Consider the following 22,321-nt stretch of genomic DNA (forward strand, 5'->3'; position numbering starts at 1 on the left):
AAATACGTTCATATAAGTTCTTGTTATTCTGTCCTTCTGCAAGATCTTTCAAGGGTGTATCCTTCTTTCAGCCTGTGGAGTTCAGGTTATTTGTTTTCTTTGCGTACTAGCACTCTCTTCTGATTTTGGAAGGAAAAGATCTAATCTCACAGAAGGAACACTTTCAGTGAATGTTATCCAGTTCATAAGCCATGAAAGCAAGAGATCTCGCTGGTGGGAACCAGCATGTTCCTGCTGGGAGCAGAGAAGCTGTGCCAGTACACAGTGCTTCAGAAAGCTCCATCTCCATTTGGCCGACACAAGGCTGATGCACCTTCTTCCAGCAGCCTGGAGAATAGTTAGCACTAGCATTGATCTGGCAACGAGACAACCTGCAGGAAAGGAGAAATTCCCAACATTTGAAGGGTGATCTGATTTTTTTCAGGAAAGATTAATACAATGGGTGATAAGGGAATATGATGATACAAAAAAATGAACCAAAGTAAATAAACCTCTGACATCCTTGTGGTAGAAAGTTGCCCAGAAATACCAGGTTTTTAACTTCCGGCTATGTTCTTCAATATTTGAATTTTCACTTGATTATCATGGTGATTTTGAGGTTTATATTTGATTAGGTACTGGGAATAAAGGTACTACCAAACTGTAGATCAGTTTGTCAAGACAGCAAAAAGTTAATTGTATGTACTTGAGAAGGTAAGCATTCAGCCTTTCCCATATATATCTGTCAATGTAGTTAAGTCTTTGCCTGCCACTCCTCTACTCCCAGGCTTGGCAGATAAATAGTTATTATTGTGATGTGGAAAACCTTCTTTTCCTCATTTGGCAAATGTTTCTACTGAAGTTGGCAAGATAGATTAGCCTGGGGAAAGCTATCCAAAGTAGCATTGCATGAGTTCTGGAGCAAGAACCATGTATATACATCATCTACATAAAGAATTTTTCAGAAAATAAGAGTTATAAGTGGGCACCTCCATTGCTATTTTAAAAAGCAGACCCGACTCTTAATAAGAATCCTTTTAAATCCATAGAAGATCCCTGAGGATCTGGGATAATATGAATGATAAGTGCCAAGGCTTTAGCATACGCTGATTACTTAATCCTTTACTCTTCAAAAAAATTCTATCCCCTGCTCTGATCTTTATTTCTTAAGTGTTTGCTGTCATCTGTGGTTACCTGAAGCTGGTGATGATAAACTTCAGAACTGTGAACTTCCTAAATCTTGTGTTTCAGGGGGATAATTTAGTGACAGAATGCCACTACAGTACCGTGGACCGAATACGCATGACATGGGTAAGAAAAGTTTTAATGGGTCAAAATAAGTACACAGATGATATGGGGGACTAAAATCTTTTTCATAAAATCCTATTAAAAAGTATAAACTTACTTGCTAATGCCTGTGTGCACATAATTATGTATTATCTTTCCTTTCATAGATTCTTAGGTTTTAAAGTCATCAGGACTATTATGATCATAGTGCGATGTCTTGCATAGGGCATTCAAATTATTAGTTTATAAAAATAAGCAAGCCAGCTCATAAAAGATCATTAAAAATCAGACTTTGCTACTATAAGGAGTGCTGTCTTCATAACATGTATTCACATGCAAATTATGCGTCGTCTAATGGAAAATTTTTATGAACTTGTTATGCATTTTTCACCAAAGTTGTAGTTGCCAGTTCTTACGTATTGATTTTTACTTATGTGATCAAGGTGGGACAACTTGCTATTGTGCCTAGCATATAATCCGGGCAGAATGCAGGTCCTTCATGCTGGGAGGAGGAGGCTGGGCACAGTGAGCCTCTGCCCACAGCCTTTCTCACGTGGTGAGTTTTCCAGCGGCAGGGACCCTCCCAGACAGCTGCTGTCCCCGGGGTGGTGCAGTAGAAATCTGCACCATGCCTGTGCACCCTTACAATCCAGGCACGAGGGGTGGCTGTGCTGCAGCCCCAGGTGCATGTCCAAGGCAGCAGACAAGGTAGGGCCATGACCAGGGGGTGAGCATCCCCTTTGGGGTAGAGAGAATCTGGCTCATGTTTGGCACATGGCAGTGCACGGTCTCCCAGACTCATAGATTCATAGATTTCTAGGTTGGAAAAGACCTTAGAGATCATCGAGTCCAACTGTCCCTAATCCCCATTAAACCATATCGCTAAGTAGATCATCCACCCTATTCTTAAACACATCCAGGGATGGGGACTCAACCACCTCCCTGGGCAGCCTATTCCAGTGGCTGACAACCCTTTCAGAAAAAAAAATACTTCCTAACATCTTCCAGACACAGCTTTTTAGGTTAGCAGAGGCCATGTGCTGGCTGTTGTGATGTGGCCACTTGGTTTTGGAGGTGAAGCAAACTCATAGAATCATAGAATCGTAGAATGGTTAGGGTTGGAAGGAACCTCAAAGATCATTGAGTTCCAATCACCCTGCCATGGGCAGGGAAACCCTCCACTACACCAGCTTGCCCAAAGCCTCATCCAACCTGGCCTTGAACACTTCCAGGGATGGGGCATCTACAACTTCTCTGGGCAACATGTTCCAGTGCCTCATCACCCTCAGAGGGAAGAATTTCTTCCTTTTATCTAATCTAAATCTGCCCTCTTTCAGTTTAAATCCATTGCCCCTTGTCCTATCACTACACGCCCTTGTAAAAAGCCCCTCTCCAGCTTTCCCGTAGGCCCCCTTTAGGTACTGGAAAGCTGCTATAAGATCACCCCGGAGCCTTCTCTTCTCCAGGCTGAACAGCCCCAACTCTCTCAGCCTGTCTTCATAGCAGAGGTGTTTCAGCCCTCGGATCATCTTCGTGGCCCTCCTCCGGACCCGCTCCAGCAGCTCCATGTCCTTCAAATTCGGCTGTTGGGACATGAGCTGGACTGTGCCAGCTGACTGCAAAAACAGAGAGTGATGCTAGACCCAGTGTGTTCATGGGAGGGATGTAGCTGCTGGCACTCAGCCTTCACCAGGGGCTGATCCCACTTCCTCGGGAGGGGCTGGATCCAGATCTCCAAGAGGTGAGACCTGAGGGGTTTCTGTTCGGCAAGGAAGATCTGATCCTGCCATCCAGAGAGCACAGAGATACTTCTCCTTGAATCATGGCTTGCATGTAGGCACATGCAGTAGGTATATAAAGAAAAGCAAACGACTGGGAAGGAAGGCTTTTGAGTTTTTGTCCTGTTCTCCTGTGTAGTGATCACACTAGCACTTGGCTCTGGGTTCATGTGTTTTGTCTTCTCCAGTCCTATTCCTGTGATTCTGTAAGATTTGTGGAACTGTTCCCACACAGGATTTAGGAATGTGCAGCTAATATTCTTGTCCGTATTTGCCAAGATTAATTCTAAATTAGTTGCTTGCCTCGTGACTCTCAATGGAAGACTGTTTAAGTGTCTTTTTCTTCTGCTAGCTAAAAATCCTGCTCTGATTAATTATTTTATAGTTAGTGCTCATTTATTCTTGTCTCAACACTATCAGTTAACTTAAATCTTTCTTACTCTTTATCTGCGTATGTACTTACAAGGAGAGTCCATATAGGTACTTATTCCATCCTGGCCTCCATTTTACTTGGCAAAGCTCATTTAATTTCTTATTAAACAGATAATTATCCTACTAGATTTTTTTTTTCCATCTGCTCCACTTTGAAGCCTTTTTTTTTTTTCTGAAACATGGTAGAGATAAGGACCTTGGAGACAGCTAAAAATAAACCTGAACTTCTCAGACAGTACTCTTTAATGTAATAGGAGTCTTATTTTATTGATAGTTGTTCTTTCTGACATCTTTTAAGCTCATGAGCTGTTGCTTGAACTTGCAGAGTATTTTGTAATTAATTATGTAACAACTTCTTGCTAGTTGATAACTTCATGTGCAAAGTAAACCTGTTAAATTGGGCCTCCTGATACACAATTCATTAGCATATAAATGCTAATCAGTGTTTTTATCTGTGGGATTCCAATGCTATCTTAATTAAAAGAAAAATCTCGTTTTCAGGGTGGTCTGAGCACCAGGAATGAAATGTGCCTGTCGTATCTGCTCTATTACCCGAGAATCAACCTCACCCGATGTGCAAGTATTCCAGATATAATGGAACAACTCCAGTTCATTGGTGTTAAGGAAATCTATAGACCAGTCAGGCAAGTAAAATGTTTATGAATATGTGTAGTGTCTCTCTTTCTATCTATGGATTACAGAGTCATTTTTATATGACCTTTATTTCATTCTGGTAGTGCAACATGTTGCAGGGTCACTCATGCCACTTCTTTTTGGTCGATAGGCTGTACTGCTACTTATTTCTCCTGCCAAATTATTTCTTTTTTTTTTTTTTTTTAATAATAAACCAATTTCTTCTGTTACAGAAATAATATTTCTCATAGCAGTTTTTCTTTCACCACAACCATCTGTAAAAAGACTATATATCAATGTCATATCAATGTTTCAAATCTATCAGGTTATCAAAACATATCAGTGTTTCACATATATAATTTTGAAAAAGGATCTTGGGAGCACAGATATCAAATTAGATTTGTTGTCAGTAATTCTGATGAAGTCAACTGGTGCACTCAGATCCTAAAATTGTTGCTCACATGTAGAGCTCAACACTGTCTTGGTGACTGACAAAAATACGCAAAGGAGGAAGAAGTTGTAAGTTAGAAAGAAAAAGGAGCGATTGTGAGAATATTAAATTGTTCATGGTAAAAGATAAATGGTAGATAAACACCATGATGGAGCAAAATGAGAGAATGGAGGCTTTAGAAAAGTAACAAGTCAGAGGATGATATGAAAGGTAAGTAGAGAGAAAAACATGGAACCAGTGGTAGGAATCTAGTCAAGAGGAAGAAAAGAGCGTTTTAGGTGAACTGTTGGCTGCAGGGGATTGCAATTCTGTGCAAAGACACTGTCTCCCAAGTCTTGGACTCCTACTGTTCAGGGAAGCAGGACACTGCACATGTTTGAGATGTAAATCCATGTCAGAAAGAAAATCCCCTAGCTCATGCATCAATTTTTAATTCTTAATAAAAATAACACACAAGAATCTGAATATTGGCCTGCTGCTCAAATCAAAAGCAGTAATATAATTTTGTTTTAAGATCTGTCTGCTTCAGTGCTCCACAAATATTAAATACCATTTCTGAGAATGGGAGGGTGTGGGGGCTGTTACCATTTAGGCAACTCGGGATCTGTAATAACCACCATGAAGGTCCATGCAGTTCAGCTGGCATCTGACTGATGGGGTAAACCACAGGCTGGTGAATTTTAAACAAGGAGTAACAGTTGCTCCGGTAAGTCAGTAGAAGTTTTGCTGTCCTTCATCATGACAGTCCTTGGCAAGAACAAAATGCTTCCCAGTATATTGTTGGATCTGGTTTTTATGCCCTATAATGTGAGTGGGGTGACCTGCACAATGATATTGCTCACTAAGAGCAAGAGTGATTTCCAGAATCTGACATAAAATTTAAATTTCGGTAGGAGATGTGAGGAAGCCCATTATAAACAGGATAAACGTGTGCGAATATATAAAAATCAATAGAGTATTTCAGCTTCTAAGTGTTCCTTACAGAGCTTAGAATTAAAACATCTCAATAGCAGGGGAAGCGATTGTAAACAGAGTGAGAATAGTCTGAAGAGGAAAGTTCCCAAATGAATGAAATGCAGAAAAATAATCAAACAATGGAAAGTAGAATGCGTTATTAGTGGTGAAAGGTAAATTGCATTTGTATTGTTAATTGCACTAAACTAAGGTAACAGTAAGATTTTAAAAGAAAACGGGTAGACTAATAGTGTGTCATCACATTTGAATTTTAAAAGTTGTCTTTCCTTATAGAGTTTATCTTAGCAAAACCATATAAAACTACTACTGCAAAGTAATTTGATGTACAGGCTTACTGGTCTTAGTTCTGAAATTTATAACCAAGACAGAAGAGTTTGAAGAAAGTCACAATGCAATCAATGTCTACTTCATTTTCCACACTATTTCTATTTACAATCTCTTTTTATCAGGGAGAACACAGTTTCTAAATTAGTCCTAGCTGAAAGGGTCTTTCTGGGCTTAGAAAGAAAATATTCTAACAAATGTATGCTCTCTTGAGTGTTCATTCATGATAACTGTACTTAAAGAAAAAATGCACATTTGGCCTGGGGAAATGAAGATGTTTTGAATAGAGTAAGTATGCAGACTGTCTGCCACAAATGGAATAGTAATTAGAAGAAGAGATTATTAATGCCTCTAGTATTTATGACCTAATCCACAATTCTTGTTTCATTAAGCTCTGTCAGCCTAAGGATATGTGACCTGATACACATCTCTCTTGTGTCAGTCTTACACTGGAACTGCTTCACTGACTTCCCTGACTCTTCACTGACTTACACGTGAAGGCAAACTGGAAGCAGGATCAAGGCACTTTGATTTTTTCTCCCTCAGTCTGGTGGCACAGGCAGTGGCATGAATCATGAGGAGCTGAGATAAAAGTAATTAGGCCACAGTAGTGTAAAATAGACGCTCGATTAAAATTATGTCCGCTGTGCCTGGATCTTGAGTAGAGCAGAACTTTGGCATCGGCAGCACTTTACCCAAAGCAAGTGGAGGGCAGCCTACTGCAAGATAACACAGATCTGTCTAAAGTGCTTTGAAAAGATAACTCATGCTCCAACCAAAGTATGAACTCGATTACTTAGCTACTTTAATTCTTTGACTAGCTGTATTAGACTTTCTGTTTTTAAAAACTTGACCCATCCACTATGTTGTTTCCATTCATCCCAGTAAAGTCAAACAAGGGGAAAGAAAGCAAGAACAACGGAAAAGGTTTTCTTTAGCAATTTCTTTTTTTTTTTTACTTTTCCTTCATTATTATTTTTGAGTTTTCTTTACTAAATGAAAGAAAGATCTCATTGCTTCCCTTTCCACCTCTTCGACTGGTAAGGAATGGGATTGGTCCCACTTGTTCATGGGGAAAATTTCCACATGTGGACAAATAGTCAGGTCGCTTAGAGCAACGCAGCAGGTGTCTATCCAACCCCTGTCCAAAAGTCCCCTTGCAGCCAGCATGTAGGGACATGCCAAAAGGCAATGTCCACACCACCAGTTATTCTCACTTGATCTTTTGGCACTGCTGCCAATCAATGCATGTTAGAGCAACTCCTGTGCTAGTTTTGACCTATTATCTGAGTTAAGACCAGAGCTTGGCAGAGCCATCTGAAAGCAGCTTTCTAATGGCAAATGTTTCTTTACAACACTTTCTGCCAAGCCTAGTAGAGGGTGTGGCTTTTTTGCTTTGTTTTGTTTTGTTTTGTTTTGTTTTGTTTTGTTTTGTTTTGTTTTGTTTTGTTTTGTTTTGTTTTGTTTTGAGAAGTTACTACAGAAGATCTGTTTTGTATTGCCTGTGTGTTTAGTTTGTAGATCAGAGAACAGCAATGTAATTATTTTCCTTAACTTAAAATCCTTCGTGTCTAAAAGTGTCTGGCAGCAAGTCCTAAACTACTGACAAACTTTCCTAAGTCTGTTAAAATCAATGAAGCTGCATCCATTTTCAGTAGCAGAGAACTTAGCTGAGAATGTGAGTTAGGCATAACATACATGATAATGGTATATTTGTTTTTCTGAGTAGATTCTCCAAAAGCTTTTCCTCATGAGTTTCAACTTGATGGTATTTATCCATTTTTAAAAATCTATTTATTTATTTTTCTTCAGAACTTGGCCGTTCATTATCAAGAGCCCTAAGCAATATAAAAACCTGTCTTTCATGGATGCAATGAACAAATTCAAATGGTCCAGATCAGAGGGTCTCTCCTATAACGAACTTGTGCTTAAACTACCAGTGAACGTGAGATGTTCAAAAACAGATAATGCAGAATGGTCGGTAAGTCTAAGTGTTGAAAAGAAGGCAACACTGCCATGGAGAATGTGATTTGCTGGGCTTCATTGCATATTACTAAGGGTCTGGTTATGTCTTCGGAGTGTTTACACGGCTATGTTGCATTTACACAATAATAAATGAGAATGTTTTATCAATGCTTTCACCTAGCTCAAGTTCTAGAAGTATTTAAAAATAGAAGAATTGGAGCTTTGATCAGCACTTGGGATCTATAATAGGAGTATGGAGTCTTTCAGTGTGTCTGGGACTGATCAGAGAGTAACCATATGCATCCAGATTAGGCGACCAAGTTAGAAAGCTGCTTTTCCTTGGCTGCCTCCATTGTCAGAGACTTATGTTAGGGTCTTGCAACAGATGATTCAAAATACCTGACTTAGGTTTCTTCTCTGAATTGCTCTGTAAGGGGAAGCTTATTGACTGCATAAGGAAGCCTCAAGAATCTAACTTCTTAACTCAGTCATCTAGACTACCTAAGGTTATATAAGAACTCTTCCAATATTTCTTGCTTTTTTGTTGGTCTTGTGTCTTAGAGATGTCTATAGCATTGGGCCAAAAAAAGTATATTTGGCTCGTCTGTTTCTTTTGTGCACCTTTGGAAGAACTTATCTCCTATAGTTTTCCTTTCCCAATTCTCTTGATGAAAAAAAGTAAGATAAAAAAATAAAAAATAATTTCCCAGTAAGTTACTATTTGTTCTAAATGTATACTGGTATTTTAACAGGACTGCTGGGAAAAGCTGTCATCTTTAGTGTTGACGTGTGTTTATAAAGAACTACTAGTGTATGTAGTATCATCCTTGAAGGAGATGCTGAAAAATACATATTGCTCCTTGAACTTCTTTTACAGAGACCAAATTCAAAAGTTCATTTTACCTTTTTGAGCTTTTCTACTGAGAAGGGGAGACTGTGTCATTTTAATGGTTTATCTCCTACCATGATTTTAGGCCAGCCTAACAGAGCTGATACCAGATACTACTGATGAAATACTTCATAGGAAAGGACTTTTTTTCCTCATTCTCCTCACCCCACAAAACAGCCCTGCTGCCTTGTAGCAGGTTACACAGTGCTTTCAGGTGGTAGAGAAATTGCCCTTCCTGCAGCGGTGTTTTTGGGTCTTTCTAACATCAGTCGGACTTTTCTGCCCATGGGATGTCAATGAAATACTGTGTGCTATAAGTAATCAAAGAGGTTCAGTTTTTTTCTAATATTTGTCCCACTACAGACTTTCTGTGAAAAGTAGTTATTGACAGTACATGTGACTGCTCACCAGTTTTGGTTAAACTTCTTGACCTTTGCAACTGCTGGCCAGTAGCAGCTGCATAACTACTCTGATTATCTATCAGAGTACAAGTTAAGATGATGAAAAGCACACAGAAATTTTATCAGGAGGGGATAAGCATTTTCTTTTTAAAATTAGTATGCTTTCTGGAAAATGCTGTTCTTTATCTTACAGGATGAAGGAACAATATTTACGACTTGAAGAATGTAGTCAGAGTGAGCTCACTGGAACTGGGAGGGCTTAGTTCTTCCTTTTAATCATAGCTTCCTATTTCAAATGACTACAGCATATTCATCAAAGCTAAGATTAGAACTATTTCCTTTCTCTTCCCTTGTTAGTGATAGGGAAGTTGGTGATAGATACATTAAATTGGCCATCCTCATCAAAATAAAGAACAGATTTAACCTGAACAGCCAATCAGTCAGTTGTTACAAGGAAAAAACTTGGAGCAGAGGAATTGAGTTGAAAATACCTTTATCCTTCTGAGTGCCCTGGTTTCAGCTGGGACAGTTAGTTCTTTTTAACAGCTAGAAGAGCTCTGTGTTTTGGTTTTAGTCTGGGACTCGTTATGAGAAGAGTGTTGATAGTGCACTGATGTTTATATTTGGCACTCGTTTATGGTTGGCTTCGCGTTCAAACGCCCAGCCTTGCTTCACTGGAGAGGATACCAGCGTGTACAGCTGCTCCCGAGCGGAGAACAGTGGATGTGCACACTGGTTGATCATTTGGCATGCAATATATTAATATTTTTACTGAGTTTGGTGACTCCACAATAAGAGTCACAGCCCCCGTGCAGAACTAAAACTAGATTCTCATGCAAGCTGCCAAATAGTTAGCAAAATGCAGATTTCTAATATTATGTGATGAAGTTCTGATGAATTTTTATTTTAATTGCAGATCCAAGGCATGACAGCTTTACCCCCTGAAATAGAGAGGCCGTACAAGACAGAACCAGTAATATGCAGCTCTTCTTCCTGTTTACGTTGCAGTTTATTCCTCACCCTGTTGTTTGTTCTACATGTCACAGCCAGTACCATAGGAAACTTTGGGCCCTTTGTATAATAATTTTTATTCATTTGTGTTCCGTATGCCATGCAAGTTCTGATGTGTTTGCACTGTTGCTATTGTAGATTTATTTTTTTACATATTAATAAACTAAATTTGCCAGTTCAAAATAAAATGTGTACTTCGTCTGAAAGCTGGGGGTTTTTTTGGTTTTCAATGTAAAGTATGTATAAAACACAGTAGGTACACTGGCATGTTGCATATTGAAATCTTTTCCCGTACCATTTTGTTACACTTTGTCCTGGCTCTTTCACGTGGTGTTTTCAAAACCAACTATGTAAATGGATAAAATTAATAAACTAAAAGCAACTTAGTTAACCACATTCAACCTGGTGTGTGCTGTATTATTTTGTCTTGGTTCTTGACATACGTAGGTTTTGAAATTATTTCTGTATGGACAGGTCTTGCAAACATGTATTTGGGCATGTCTGACAGACACCTGACGTGAAGATACAGGAAGGATTCATTCAGCAAGGACATTTTTGGGAGCAGCACATTGCAAGCCACCTCTCTGCCTTAAGAGAAGTGAGCGCTACGGGTGTGAAAGGGATGAACCCAAAATGTCCCCATAGCGATTGGTGTACAACTGTTGTGCCTTCAACTTGGCAGGGATTTCTCTCCCCCTTTTCTGTTCTTTATCTCTTCCCCAGTCCCTGGCAATTCAGTGTGTTTCTTTTGTCTTAAGGCATTTGTATGGCTAGTAAAGAGAGGTTGGCGTGCCTTTGCTAGATTTGATCTGGATAGCAGTAGCAATAAAGATCTGTCTCACAGCCAGCCCACAGGGAACCGGAGCATGAGCCTGCCAGGAGCTATTGTTAGCACATGCTGAGCATCATGATAGGCCAAACTGTTGGTTAAGAGGTTACTTTTGTGTCTCATGTGTAAAATTATTTCTTTGTTTATTTATTTGGAAATCTGACACTTTTTTACTCAGACGGTGTCGGGCAGGGAAGATTCCCAAAAGATACCTGATTTATTGCTCCCCGATGAATTTATGCAACACAGTAGAAAAGTACTTTGAACATCCCAATGGCTATTTTCGTAGCCACACTGCAGCTACAGTAAGCTAAATTTTCCAGCGCTGCAGAAACTCTACTGAAGTGTCGCTATAAAAATAAATTGTTTTGGATGTTCAGAGTGCTTCCCTGACCATTGTAACACCTGCACTCAACTGAACTCTATATTACATACGTACCATTGAGCACTCTTGCACAGTGTGATGAGTCCAGAGCAGACTGAGAGCCTGACTGAGCTGAGATGAACTGGTTTTCTGCATATTTTTGTTCATTGACTGTTGGCCACTGATACCTACCCTTGCAGTTGCACTTCTTAACGAGAGCAGGTGATTCTGATGCAAAGACATGTCACATCAAAAGGAGAATAAGGATTGGATTTGGGATATCTTCTCTGTATTTGAGACGTGAGAAGGAAAGCATCGCGAAGCTGGTGAGGTTCTTTTGTGGGTGGCCAAAATGACAATGTGTGTGATAATGGACACAGAAGAGAGGTACTGAAGTAGATAATGCCTCAAATAGAGGTGAGAGAATTAATCAAGTATCAATTAATATTCTAGGACCTATAACAATCTCGTTACAAAATCTATGCATAAATGTAGTTTAAAATGAGTCAGGAACATAGAGGTTCACCAGGCCTACTAGATCTTTCTGGTGCTGAAGTCTGCGCTTGGGGTAAGAGCAACTCCCACCAAATCCTGGGAAATTTCTTGGCTGCTGTTGGACAGCTGCTCTTTTAAATATACCTGGACAGTGATACGTTCTGCCATACTTCCCACCGGCACTGGATAAGGCAAGGAAAAAGTGTATGCCAATTAGCATATGGAATTTGTAAGGTCAAACCCCTGAAATTTCAATAAAGAAATGTGAATATTTAGGTATGTCCTTCTTGCCAGCAGAAGAACTATGCATTTCTGTTTTGTGTTCCTGAATCGAAATGGTTGAAAAACAGAAACCAAATAGCAGTCATGGTGAATTACAGGAAGAAAAATCTTCCAAGTGTTTATTTGCACAGATCTGTTCTGAATGTGAAGAGCTAGGGCATCCTCCAGCTGAGAGATCACAGAGGCCAGGGTGTGCCTTATTGTACAAGCAGTCAGTGGGAGCCTTGGCCTTTCTTACATTTAAACCCACTCCTAAGGTGGGCATGTTTGTCAAACAGCTTTTTGTCAGGGAGCGAGGGGAAAAATAATAGGGAATGAAATGAGAAAAGAGCATTTGTGTTGGACAGCAGAGCCCTCTCACATACAATGCTGTCTTTCATTTGCTAATAGACGCGAGCTGCTCTCATCAGTCCTATGTTGACTTGGTTTGCAATAGACATAAAGCAGATCTAGGGTCATTTTCCATTCACTTGGCTGTTCTCTGATTTGATGCAGTTTCTTATCCACGGGGATTTCCTTTCCGTGGGTACCCATCCTAAGAACATGTGAACACATGGGTGTTTGTTGTTGCCATCCAGTAGGCAAAGAGATGATGTAAAGCAAAGTTGACTCAGAAAGGATGTCCGTGGGAGATAACTGCCAATATATCGGTAAGACCTGCCGTACACACAAGTTCATTTTTGTTTAACCTGCAACTGTTTTATGACTTTTGGAGGAACGGAAAGGAAAATGTTGCGTCACAGCTAAATAAAAAGAGAGCCTAGTGACACAGTTCTGGGATACTTCTGACTAAAAGGATCCAAAACAATAAGCACATTACATTATGAAAGTAACTTAAAATACGGAAATAAATAAAAGTGAAAGTTTGAAACTGTCAAAAATTTGAAACAAGGAAAAAGATGAGAAATGTCACAAGCTAACTGCATGCCACTGAAGAATAACAGGTGGGACAAACAGATATTTAGTCACACTGCACATGAACAACCTCTCAAGCACAGATTTCTGTGCTTTTCTTTTAACATTGTGCTATGCTAAAGCATATACTCTTGCATTGTATAGTTATGCAAAGCTTTCATAGGAGTTATGGTTAAAATTATATACAGTAAATACTGTTTTCAATCAAACCATGGTAGAGGAGAGAATATTGAGTATACACTGGAAGATCAATGAATGAATTAGAGACGAGCACAAAATGACTAAATGTAATACCTCCTTTTAACAATTTCGCTATTCAGAGCTTTTCTATATGAAGATTTATTAAGAGTTTCTAGTGAGAAGCTAAATATGTAGCTGTTTTAGTGGAATAAGGAGTTATATTCTGGAATAGCAGTCGAAAATCCCATTCTTCTTAAATCAGATTCCCCACACAATGGTCCAGCTGCCTGTCAACTGTAGATTATCTATAGATGTTCTACTTATACTATTTAATCCCTTTTGGTTTTATTATTTATTCATTATGAAGCTTCCATTTAATGAACACATGGCTCCCCTCAAATATTCATATTATCTGAATCAACAACCTTTTGAGATTTTACCTGTTTCTCATAAAACCTGGGTGCAGGAAGACCGAGAAGGGAGCATTGGAGTTTACGTAGCAGTTCGATCGGTCTCTATAGAGGAGGGTGTCATTCTCTGTTCACATATGCCATCCATGAGGCCCATTGTATGACCCCATGTCAGCCCATATGCGCCTGCGTTGGAGGGACACCTAGATGGGGTGCAAGCATGGACCGACGCAAGGGTGAGAAGCAGAGCCGAAGCTGGTGGGAGTGCAACTACGCTGGACTTAAGTCTTTTCACCAATAAGGTCTGGCTTGGTAACTGGGCTGGCTGGTTAAAAAGAGGGACTGTATGGCCATACTATCCCAGATGCTGAAGAGGAACAAATCTATTAAATAAAACCTAGCAGAAACACTGGCCTCATTCTCCTCTTTCTTCCCTTCATGCAGAAAGTGACTATTTTTAGACCAATTATTACTTCTGGAATGTTTAAGAATTTCCACTCCTTCCGCTCTCTGCCTCTTATTTCTGCTTTTTTGGTACATCCCTGCCTTGGCATGAGAGAGAGAGATAGAAAACTTATCCTGAACCTTTTAGCAGAAGCGAAAGCTGGGAGAAGATAATGGCAGCTGTGACACTGCTTCTGGCTGCTTCCTCCATCTCCTTAGAGGTTTCCCTAGGCCATGGGTACCCCCAGGAGCATCCAGCACACAATAGTGTCCTGTGGACGCTGAACAAAGGGGTGGGGGCAGCCATGAAACTTCCCTTCTTCAGCCCCTGCAAAGTGCTTGCAGTGCAGGTGCCCATCTCTGGCTACCAAACCCTAAAGCCTGGTTCTTAGTGCAAGCACCTAGGATAAAGGTATGAATGTAATTTATGCTTGTACAACAAAACTAGCAAAGTAGAATATTTTCCAAGACCGAATTTTTAGTTTTGTAGTAACTCTAGTTTGCAGGAAAACTGTAAGATATCAGGCAGACATAAGATGATTTAAGCTGTCTAAAAACATGACTTATAATCTACTTCTTAAAGCTGGCCATTTTAGGATGAGTTAATGCATCCTGCTCAAAAGAAGACATGCTAAAATTCAGTACAAGCTCTTCCAAACTACTGAACAGGAATCACACCTATCACAACTGACACGATCTCACATAATCAGGTGTGGCTACTCCTGTTACAGACTTGGTTTGCGTTGTATCCACAGACTTCAATCTCGAAAAGCATTTTCAACAGGTACAGTTAGTTACACTGCAAATTTTTTACAGGTTCAGATGTGTTTCTCTGCTAAATTTGTGATTGTTTCTCCTACTCATCCTGCTCTTCTTCAAGGTAAGGTGATATGAGTATTACCTGTATGAAGTAATGCTCATGGAGGACTATTTACTTCTGCATAATGTGTAAGTGCCAACATTAAGTGGTACAAAATTATTTTTAAATGCTATCATTAACATAATTGTTCTAAAATCTACTTTGCCCTGGTTTATGTAACTGCAGAAGGCAGAGGAGAATAGTAACCCCCTGCTTCCAGTACCTATGCTAAATCTGACTACCTTCAAGACAACCTGTAAAAACTTCCAAGACTACATGTACCACAGCTGTAGAAATGTGCAGAGAACAGGAAGCTTTTCCCAGACAACTGTGGTGAGTGAACCATTTATTCCACCAACATTTGTTTGCTCCATGTCCTGCCTTTCCAGTTTTTGTAGCAGTGACGGTGACCTGTTGTTTCTGACTCCAGCGGTGACTTTGGCTATGGTGAAGAGAGCTGGAGCTGACTGTAGCCACCAGCTTCTTCATGGCAGCCCTGCAAATTGCCTAGATAAAATATGTTTCCTTGTTTTTAAATTAGACTCACAAAATTGGGTAATACTATATTTTGATACGTGACAGGAACTCTGAACTGAAGAAACTGCATTGTTGGATTATATATATACTACATGGATTTTAAATATCCATGGCTATTGAATGCAAAGGTCTGAAGAAAGTGAGACTTTTTAACAGAGCAAAGGAGGATAGTTGCTCTGATATAGAGGGAAAATGTTCAGTACCCTGTGAATACCTACCTTCCTTAGTAGCAAAATCATCTTTATAATATATAACCATCGTGCATGGTTAGGAAGGTTGATAAACGGTGTAGAGGTGGCTGATTGAATACTTGTTGGCATGTCCTTTTAAAATTATTGAAGTTTAAACAGTATTGTTAAGATTTTTAAGGTCTTTTTTTTTATTAAATATCCACCTTTTTGATTAAATTCAAACAAATCCTAAAATTTCAAATAAATGACTTCTGAAAGAGGAAGGGTGGTATGATGTGAGTGTGCAAATGGTAATGTTACAGGTTCAGACAGTAGTAACTGTCTTATCACCACATGCTCAGAATAAAATCATTGTGTGATGATTCTTTGCCTGCTCCCTTGACTGGAAGAGTCCAGGACAGACAGAGCATGGCTTGTGTTAGCTAGGGCAGGCAAAAGTTTTCATCTCCCAGGCTTATTAGGACTAAACTATTTCTATTTAATTTTATTTGACTTAAACTCTTTTTATTATATTTTCTTCATTGTTAAGATCATGTCTAGATCATACTGCAGGAATCAAGTTTTTTTATAGGCAGCATATAGATTACTAAATGAATAGATATATATTACAGCAGTTCTTTGCTTGCAGAGAATGCTTTTTGGGAGAGGGCTGATCTTCTATCTTGAAACATCACAACTTGTTAATCATTGAAAAGACACAGAATATGCAATGGGACATATTTTTCATTCAACTTGTACCTTTTTCTTGTGTTTTAAGCCTCAGATGCTAAAAGCATGTGTGAGTTGTTTGGGTTTGGGTTTTTTTTTGTACTTACTGTACCAAAGGCAGCCCATTTTCCCTAGCTGCCATGCATCCCTATGTACTGGCAATTTTACCTGGGATATGCCAGAGCTCCTTAGATGACACTAATACTTATTCCCTCTACCTAGCTTCGAGCCAGCTGAGACCTCTAGTTGCTCTTTGTAGTAGAGAAGGATGGTGCAGAACATGGGTCCTCCTGGAGGGACGACTCTCCCCTGACAGTATTTTATGTGAAGGAACGCTTTGCCTAAGGTCATACTAACAGTGTATTTACTTTAAGTGCATGTCCTTCTACACTTGCTACTCCTTATGCCACAGACTCACGAAACACTGAATCTGAGGCATCACGTCTGATCGAGGACAACGTACTGCAATATCGCTACCGATGACAACTAACACTGTGGTGAGGTGAGCTCTGAGACAGAAAACTCTTATTGAAACACAAACGGATTGTATAAACACCCCTGGAGACTCAGAGAGTTACTGGCAAAGTAAATTGTCTTTTGTGAGGCTGTTTTCTTCTTTCCTGTGTATGCCTCCCATGGGTTACATATACATCACCTTGTAAATGCTTCCAGCTTCTTCCATTCTAGTAAACAAGAAACCAGCTGGGAGCTGAATGTGGTTCTTTTACTGATTAACCACCAGGCAGCCTCATTACGTGTAGTTTACAACTGCCTTACAAAATAGTGGCAAAGTGAAAAAAAATACTGTCTTTTCGTTTTATAGATCTGAGCAACCATTTCCTCAGCACGTTGTCATTACTTAATTATGATTTAACTTCCCTGCTTGCAGTGAATTTTAAGAAAGATAACGGTATTTTTCCGCTGGAAATTTCTAATCTCTTGAAAGGAAACTCGGAAAAAGCTGTTGACTCCTTCTGTTCTAACCTAGGGACCAGGAAAAAAAAGATTCTTACAGCTTGACACAATACTGTGAAGAGCCTTGCTTCATGAAGGAGCAAAAATAATTTGAGAATCTCAAATGGCTTTCAGGTTTGTTTAAGCATAGATTATCAGTACCATAGAAAATATATTAAGAACACCTACTTCATCAAGGCAAATAGCATTTCTGTGGGTCTCCTGTTGGTTTTACCAAAAATTTCTGCTCTCACAACTAAAAGAGGGTGTTGTGTAGTACGTTTTCTTTTTCACTGGTTGTCTTAAGATTGTATGACTGGCTTGTCATCAGAGGATGTCTTCAGATATTTAAGGGGGTAAGTTTGAAAACTTCTTCATAACCTGTGCAAAATCTTGCAAGGCATTTCTGGGGAATACAGCAAATTTCTATAAATATCAATGTCTTTTAGTCATCAAGTTACACATCTGCAATACGCTGTGAAAGCCATAAAAGCCACTCAAGTGTTGGCCGTTATTTGTGGCATCATGTAATAAATCTGACAGAAGCTATTTCCAGATGGTGCCTCTCTGGGGAGACTATAATTGAAATACTGAACCCGGACACATTTTTAGACTCAACAGGTTGGATTCACTGCTGATGGAAGGTGACACAAATCCATTATAGGGCTATATGAATCTATCTCATCCTTCAGCAGCAGAGGATTTGGTCCTTCAAGGCTGGCAAGATTTAGAAAAGCAGGTCAGAAAGTTGAGAAAGGCACTACAGGAACCAGACAGCAGGAAAAAAGTTTAAAGATAAATATGTCCAGCTGAACAAGCCACCACAGGTTAATGTTTTTTAGCTAGGGTGGGGAAGAACTGAGCTGCAGAGATAAGACATCTCTATATATGAAATCTGTGGCTGTTTTTGTAAAGGTATGAGGGAAAGAACAAATGGCTTCATCCCTAATTCACTGAACCTAGCCTAGGAGTCCCGAGTTCACTAGCCTACCCACGAAAACACCAAAAATACATCTGCAGTTAAACTAATGCACACCCCAAACCACTCCAAACAAGGCAGTGGGGAATAAATCTGAAAATCTGCATGTAGGAGCTGGATACCACAGAGATAAGAGAACTGCTAGAAACATACAGGGAGTGTATTGGTACAAAAGAGGAGAAGGAATTATTACAGGAGAATTGGAACAATTAGGCAAACTAAAATTACAGAAGACTGGAAAAGACAACTAGCCAAGACTTACTAATTATAAAATCTGTCCAATTGCTTGTTCATGTCCAATGTGAAGTCGTGGGTCTTTATTCTTTGGGAAAGGTAATCTTAGATTTGACAAAACCCATCTACTTTACAGAACATTCCTATATTGGCAGGGGATAGTCTGCTAACCAGATAAGAACTTTCCCTTGTAAATAGAAAGATAAAACATGCCTTTTCCAAGCACCTCTTTTTTTCTGTAGGTATATTTTTACATTCATCATGTTCATAACCAAAACTGTGTTAAAGGACTAGTATCTGTTTGCCGAAATTGATACTCAGAAATTGTTCTCTTCTGTTTGTTTGTTCTTAATATGAGTTCAAACAGTGTGTCTTTATATATTTGTTTTTAAGTAGTGTTTGTATCACATTGGAACAGGTTAGAAATTTTGGAAATTGTGAGTTGGGCAAAAGATTTCTCTTCGGAAAAATATGCATATTAAATTCACTAGTCAACCTCAACTCCAGCACAGACAGTAAAACAGATACTTCTATACAGTGTCCTGTCCAAAGTTTAATTTTCTTTGAAAATTCCCAGTTTTCGAATTCTACCCTAACAGGAAAAGTAGGACTGTTTCCTTTCAATCAGTACTTGCTGGACTAGGGGTTATCTTAATTTAGATGTTTTTAGTTCCTAGCTGTTTTACTACAATTGTTGCCTTTCTCTGGCTTCCCTCCTTTTATTCCTGTTCTGTGGCCCTGGCTAGATTTTTCCTATCCTCCGCTACCTCATCATGTGTAACACAAGATCCCTGCTGATCTTGCTTTTACTACTAAAGTTTTCATTTTAATTTTGTCTCCTAAGAAGAAAAGCCACTTACTTTACTGTGGCTGGCATAAAGAAATAGTTATTTTGCTTGTTCAGCGCTGATGACTACTGGAACGGGGGTGCTGTTCCTGACTGCAGAGCCTGGTAACAGCAGAGGAAGAATTTTAAGGGACCGAATTCCGGACTTGGTAGCAGGCTGTTGCCACCTTCCCCAAGCTATGCTATGGATCTGCCACCCTGTGCCCATCTGCTAGTCTTTAACCAACGTGCGGAGAGACCCAGGCAGGAGAAATGGACTTGCCAAGCACACAGTGAGATGTAAGACTTGAACAACACAAGCGATTCACATCATTTTTTTTGGTCCCATACCAGCTGGTATTTAGTGCACCACCTAATTTGCAGAGGACAGAGGGCTCTTTCCTGTGAGCAGAAGCAGTCAAGTATTTCTTCCCCCCCACTTCACCCCTTCATGTTTCCCTCTTTGATTTTGCATTAAAACTTTAAAAAAAAAAAAAAAAGAGAACGAGACTGAAAAAATAAATGCTTATTGAACAGCACTCTCTGCTGCCTTCTGAGAGGTTTGCATGTGGTGTCTGCTCTAAGCTTTTCAAGACTGAAAAGAACACTTCATAGGTTGGAAGAAATGCCTTCTGACAAGGAGCTAGAGGGGATGGTGCTAAGCAGTCTTTGATGCCAGACTTAAGCCCTGCCATTTGCCCTCCCAGGCAAGGGGAGAGCTCAGCAGTAAGGAAGGAAAGGAAAGGAAAGGAAAGGAAAGGAAAGAGGAAAGGAAAGGAAAGAGGAAAGGAAAGGAAAGGAAAGGAAAGGAAAGGAAAGGAAAGGAAAGGAAAGGAAAGGAAAGGAAAGGAAAGGAAAGGAAAGGAAAAGGAAAGGAAAGGAAAGGAAAGGGAAAGGAAAGGAAAGGAAAGGGAAAGGAAAAGGAAAGGAAAGGAAAGGAAAGGAAAGGAAAGGAAAGGAAAGGAAGGAAAGGAAAGGAAAGGAAAGGAAAGGAAAGGAAAGGAAAAGGAAAGGAAAGGAAAGGAAAGGAAAGGAAAGGAAAGGAAAGGAAAGGAAAGGAAAGGAAAGGAAAGGAAAGGAAAGGAAAGGAAAGGAAAGGAAAGGAAAGGAAAGGAAAGGAAAGGAAAGGAAAGGAAAGGAAAGGAAAGGAAAGGAAAGGAAAGGAAAGGAAAAGGAAAGGAAAGGAAAGGAAAGGAAGATTGGGGGGGGGCTCAGTGTACACGTATCCATTAAAACATCCTCAGTCCCTGCATGGATAATGTCGTACTGATGTAGCGTTGTGGGCAGGTGCAGGAGGGGAGGAGCTGACATCAGGCAATGCCAGCAACGGGCTCTGTCAGTGCGCTTGGGAAAATACCTTTACAACAGCAAAAAAAAACCCTAAACCCAACCATCTGTCTTCTTCAAGGAAAATTCTTTTTATTAAGGTCTTGTCCAGGGAAAACGCTGAGGCATTTTATGGGTAAACTATTACATTTTCTGTAGTTTATACCAGCATAGAAATATTTGCAGTGGCTGCCCGGCTCCCAGAAGGAAAAGGAAATAAATGATACCAAAAAGGTGCCAAAAAGAGTGTTTAACCCACCTAAAGCTAAAGCAAAACTCAAACATCACTACAAACAAAACATCACTGCAAAAAGCATCATTCAGCAGTAGCTGAGAGTGTCGGACAGCCCCAGAATGAAAGAAAATTGAAAAAAGCGGAATAAATAAAACAGAAACATGAAACAGAGATTTAAATTAAGGCCCTGCCATCTTGTGGTGCCGAGGGAGAATAACGCCCGCCCGTAGCGGACTCCGGCGGCCCGGCACCCCGCCGCGCAGGGCGATGGTGCAGCGGCGGCGGCAGCGGCGGGCGGCGGGACCCGCCCCCGGAGCGCTGATCCCGCCGCGGCGGCGTCCGGCAGCCCCGGCTGCTGCGCCGGAACCTGCCGACAGCCAGCGGTGCTTGAGGGGGTGACAGGCCGTGGGGCAGGCAGGGGTTTAGGGCATAAGGAACTGGCTGGGTGGTCGCACTCAGAGAGTTGCGGTCAGCGGCTCCGTGTCCACGTGGAGGCCTGTGACGAGTGGTGTTCCTCAGGGGTCGGTACTGGGACCAGTGCTATTTAACATCTTTGTTGGAGACATGGACAGTGGGATCGAGTGCACCCTCAGCAAGTTTGCAGATGACACCAAGTTGTGTGGTGTTGTGGACACGCTGGAGGGAAGAGATGCCATCCAGAGGGACCTTGACAGGCTGGAGAGATGGGCCTGTGAGAACCTCATGAAGTTCAACAAGGCCAAGTGCAAGGTCCTGCACATGGGCCGGGGCAATCCCAAGCACAAGTAGAGGCTGGGTGGAGAATGGATTGAGAGCAGCCCTGAGGAAAAGGACTTGGGAGTGCTGGTGGATGAGAAGCTCAACATGAGCCGGCAATGTGCGCTGGCAGCCCAGAAAGCCAACCGTATCCTGGGCTGCATCTAAAGAAGCTTGCCCAGCAGGTCGAGGGAAGTGATTTTGCCCCTCTACTCTGCTCTCGTGAGACCCCACCTGGAATACTGTGTTCAGCTCTGGAGTCCCCAGCACAAGAAGGACATGGAGCTGCTGGAGCGAGTCCAGAGGAGGGCCACAAAGATGATCCGAGGGCTGGAGCACCTCTGCTATGAAGACAGGCTGAGAGAGGTGGGACTGTTCAGCCAGGAGAAGAGAAGACTCCTACAAGAATGCTGGAGAGGGACTTTTTACAAGGGTGTGTAGTGATAGGACAAGGGCTGATGGCTTTAAACTGAAAGAGGGGAGATTTTGATTAGATCTAAGGAAGAAATTCTTCTCTCTGAGGGTGGTGAGGCACTGGAACAGGTTGCTCAGAGGATGCCCCATCGCTGAAAGTGTTCAAGGCCAGACTGGATGAGGCTTTGAGCAAGCTGGTGTATTGGAAGGTGTCCCTGCCCATGGCAGGGGGTCTGGAACTAGATGGTCTTTGAGGTCCCTTCCAACCTTAACAGTTCT

The 22,321-nt window shown here is 40.7% G+C and overlaps 1 protein-coding gene across 1 annotated transcript in view; it reads left to right on the forward strand.

Moving 5' to 3' along the window:
* MOXD1 (monooxygenase DBH like 1) overlaps nt 1–10,195 on the forward strand; it is a 53,386-nt gene extending 43,191 nt beyond the window's left edge. The window contains exons 9-12 of the mRNA XM_086632075.1: nt 1,231–1,290; nt 3,978–4,120; nt 7,672–7,840; nt 10,031–10,195. Coding sequence (XP_086488201.1) covers nt 1,231–1,290; nt 3,978–4,120; nt 7,672–7,840; nt 10,031–10,195 — 537 coding nt within the window. The remainder of the gene's footprint in view (nt 1–1,230; nt 1,291–3,977; nt 4,121–7,671; nt 7,841–10,030) is intronic.
* The last annotated feature ends 12,126 nt before the right edge of the window (nt 10,196–22,321 follow it).

Source organism: Tauraco erythrolophus, chromosome 2 (genome assembly GCF_009769465.1).
Source record: "Tauraco erythrolophus isolate bTauEry1 chromosome 2, bTauEry1.pri, whole genome shotgun sequence".
Taxonomy (NCBI): domain Eukaryota; kingdom Metazoa; phylum Chordata; class Aves; order Musophagiformes; family Musophagidae; genus Tauraco; species Tauraco erythrolophus.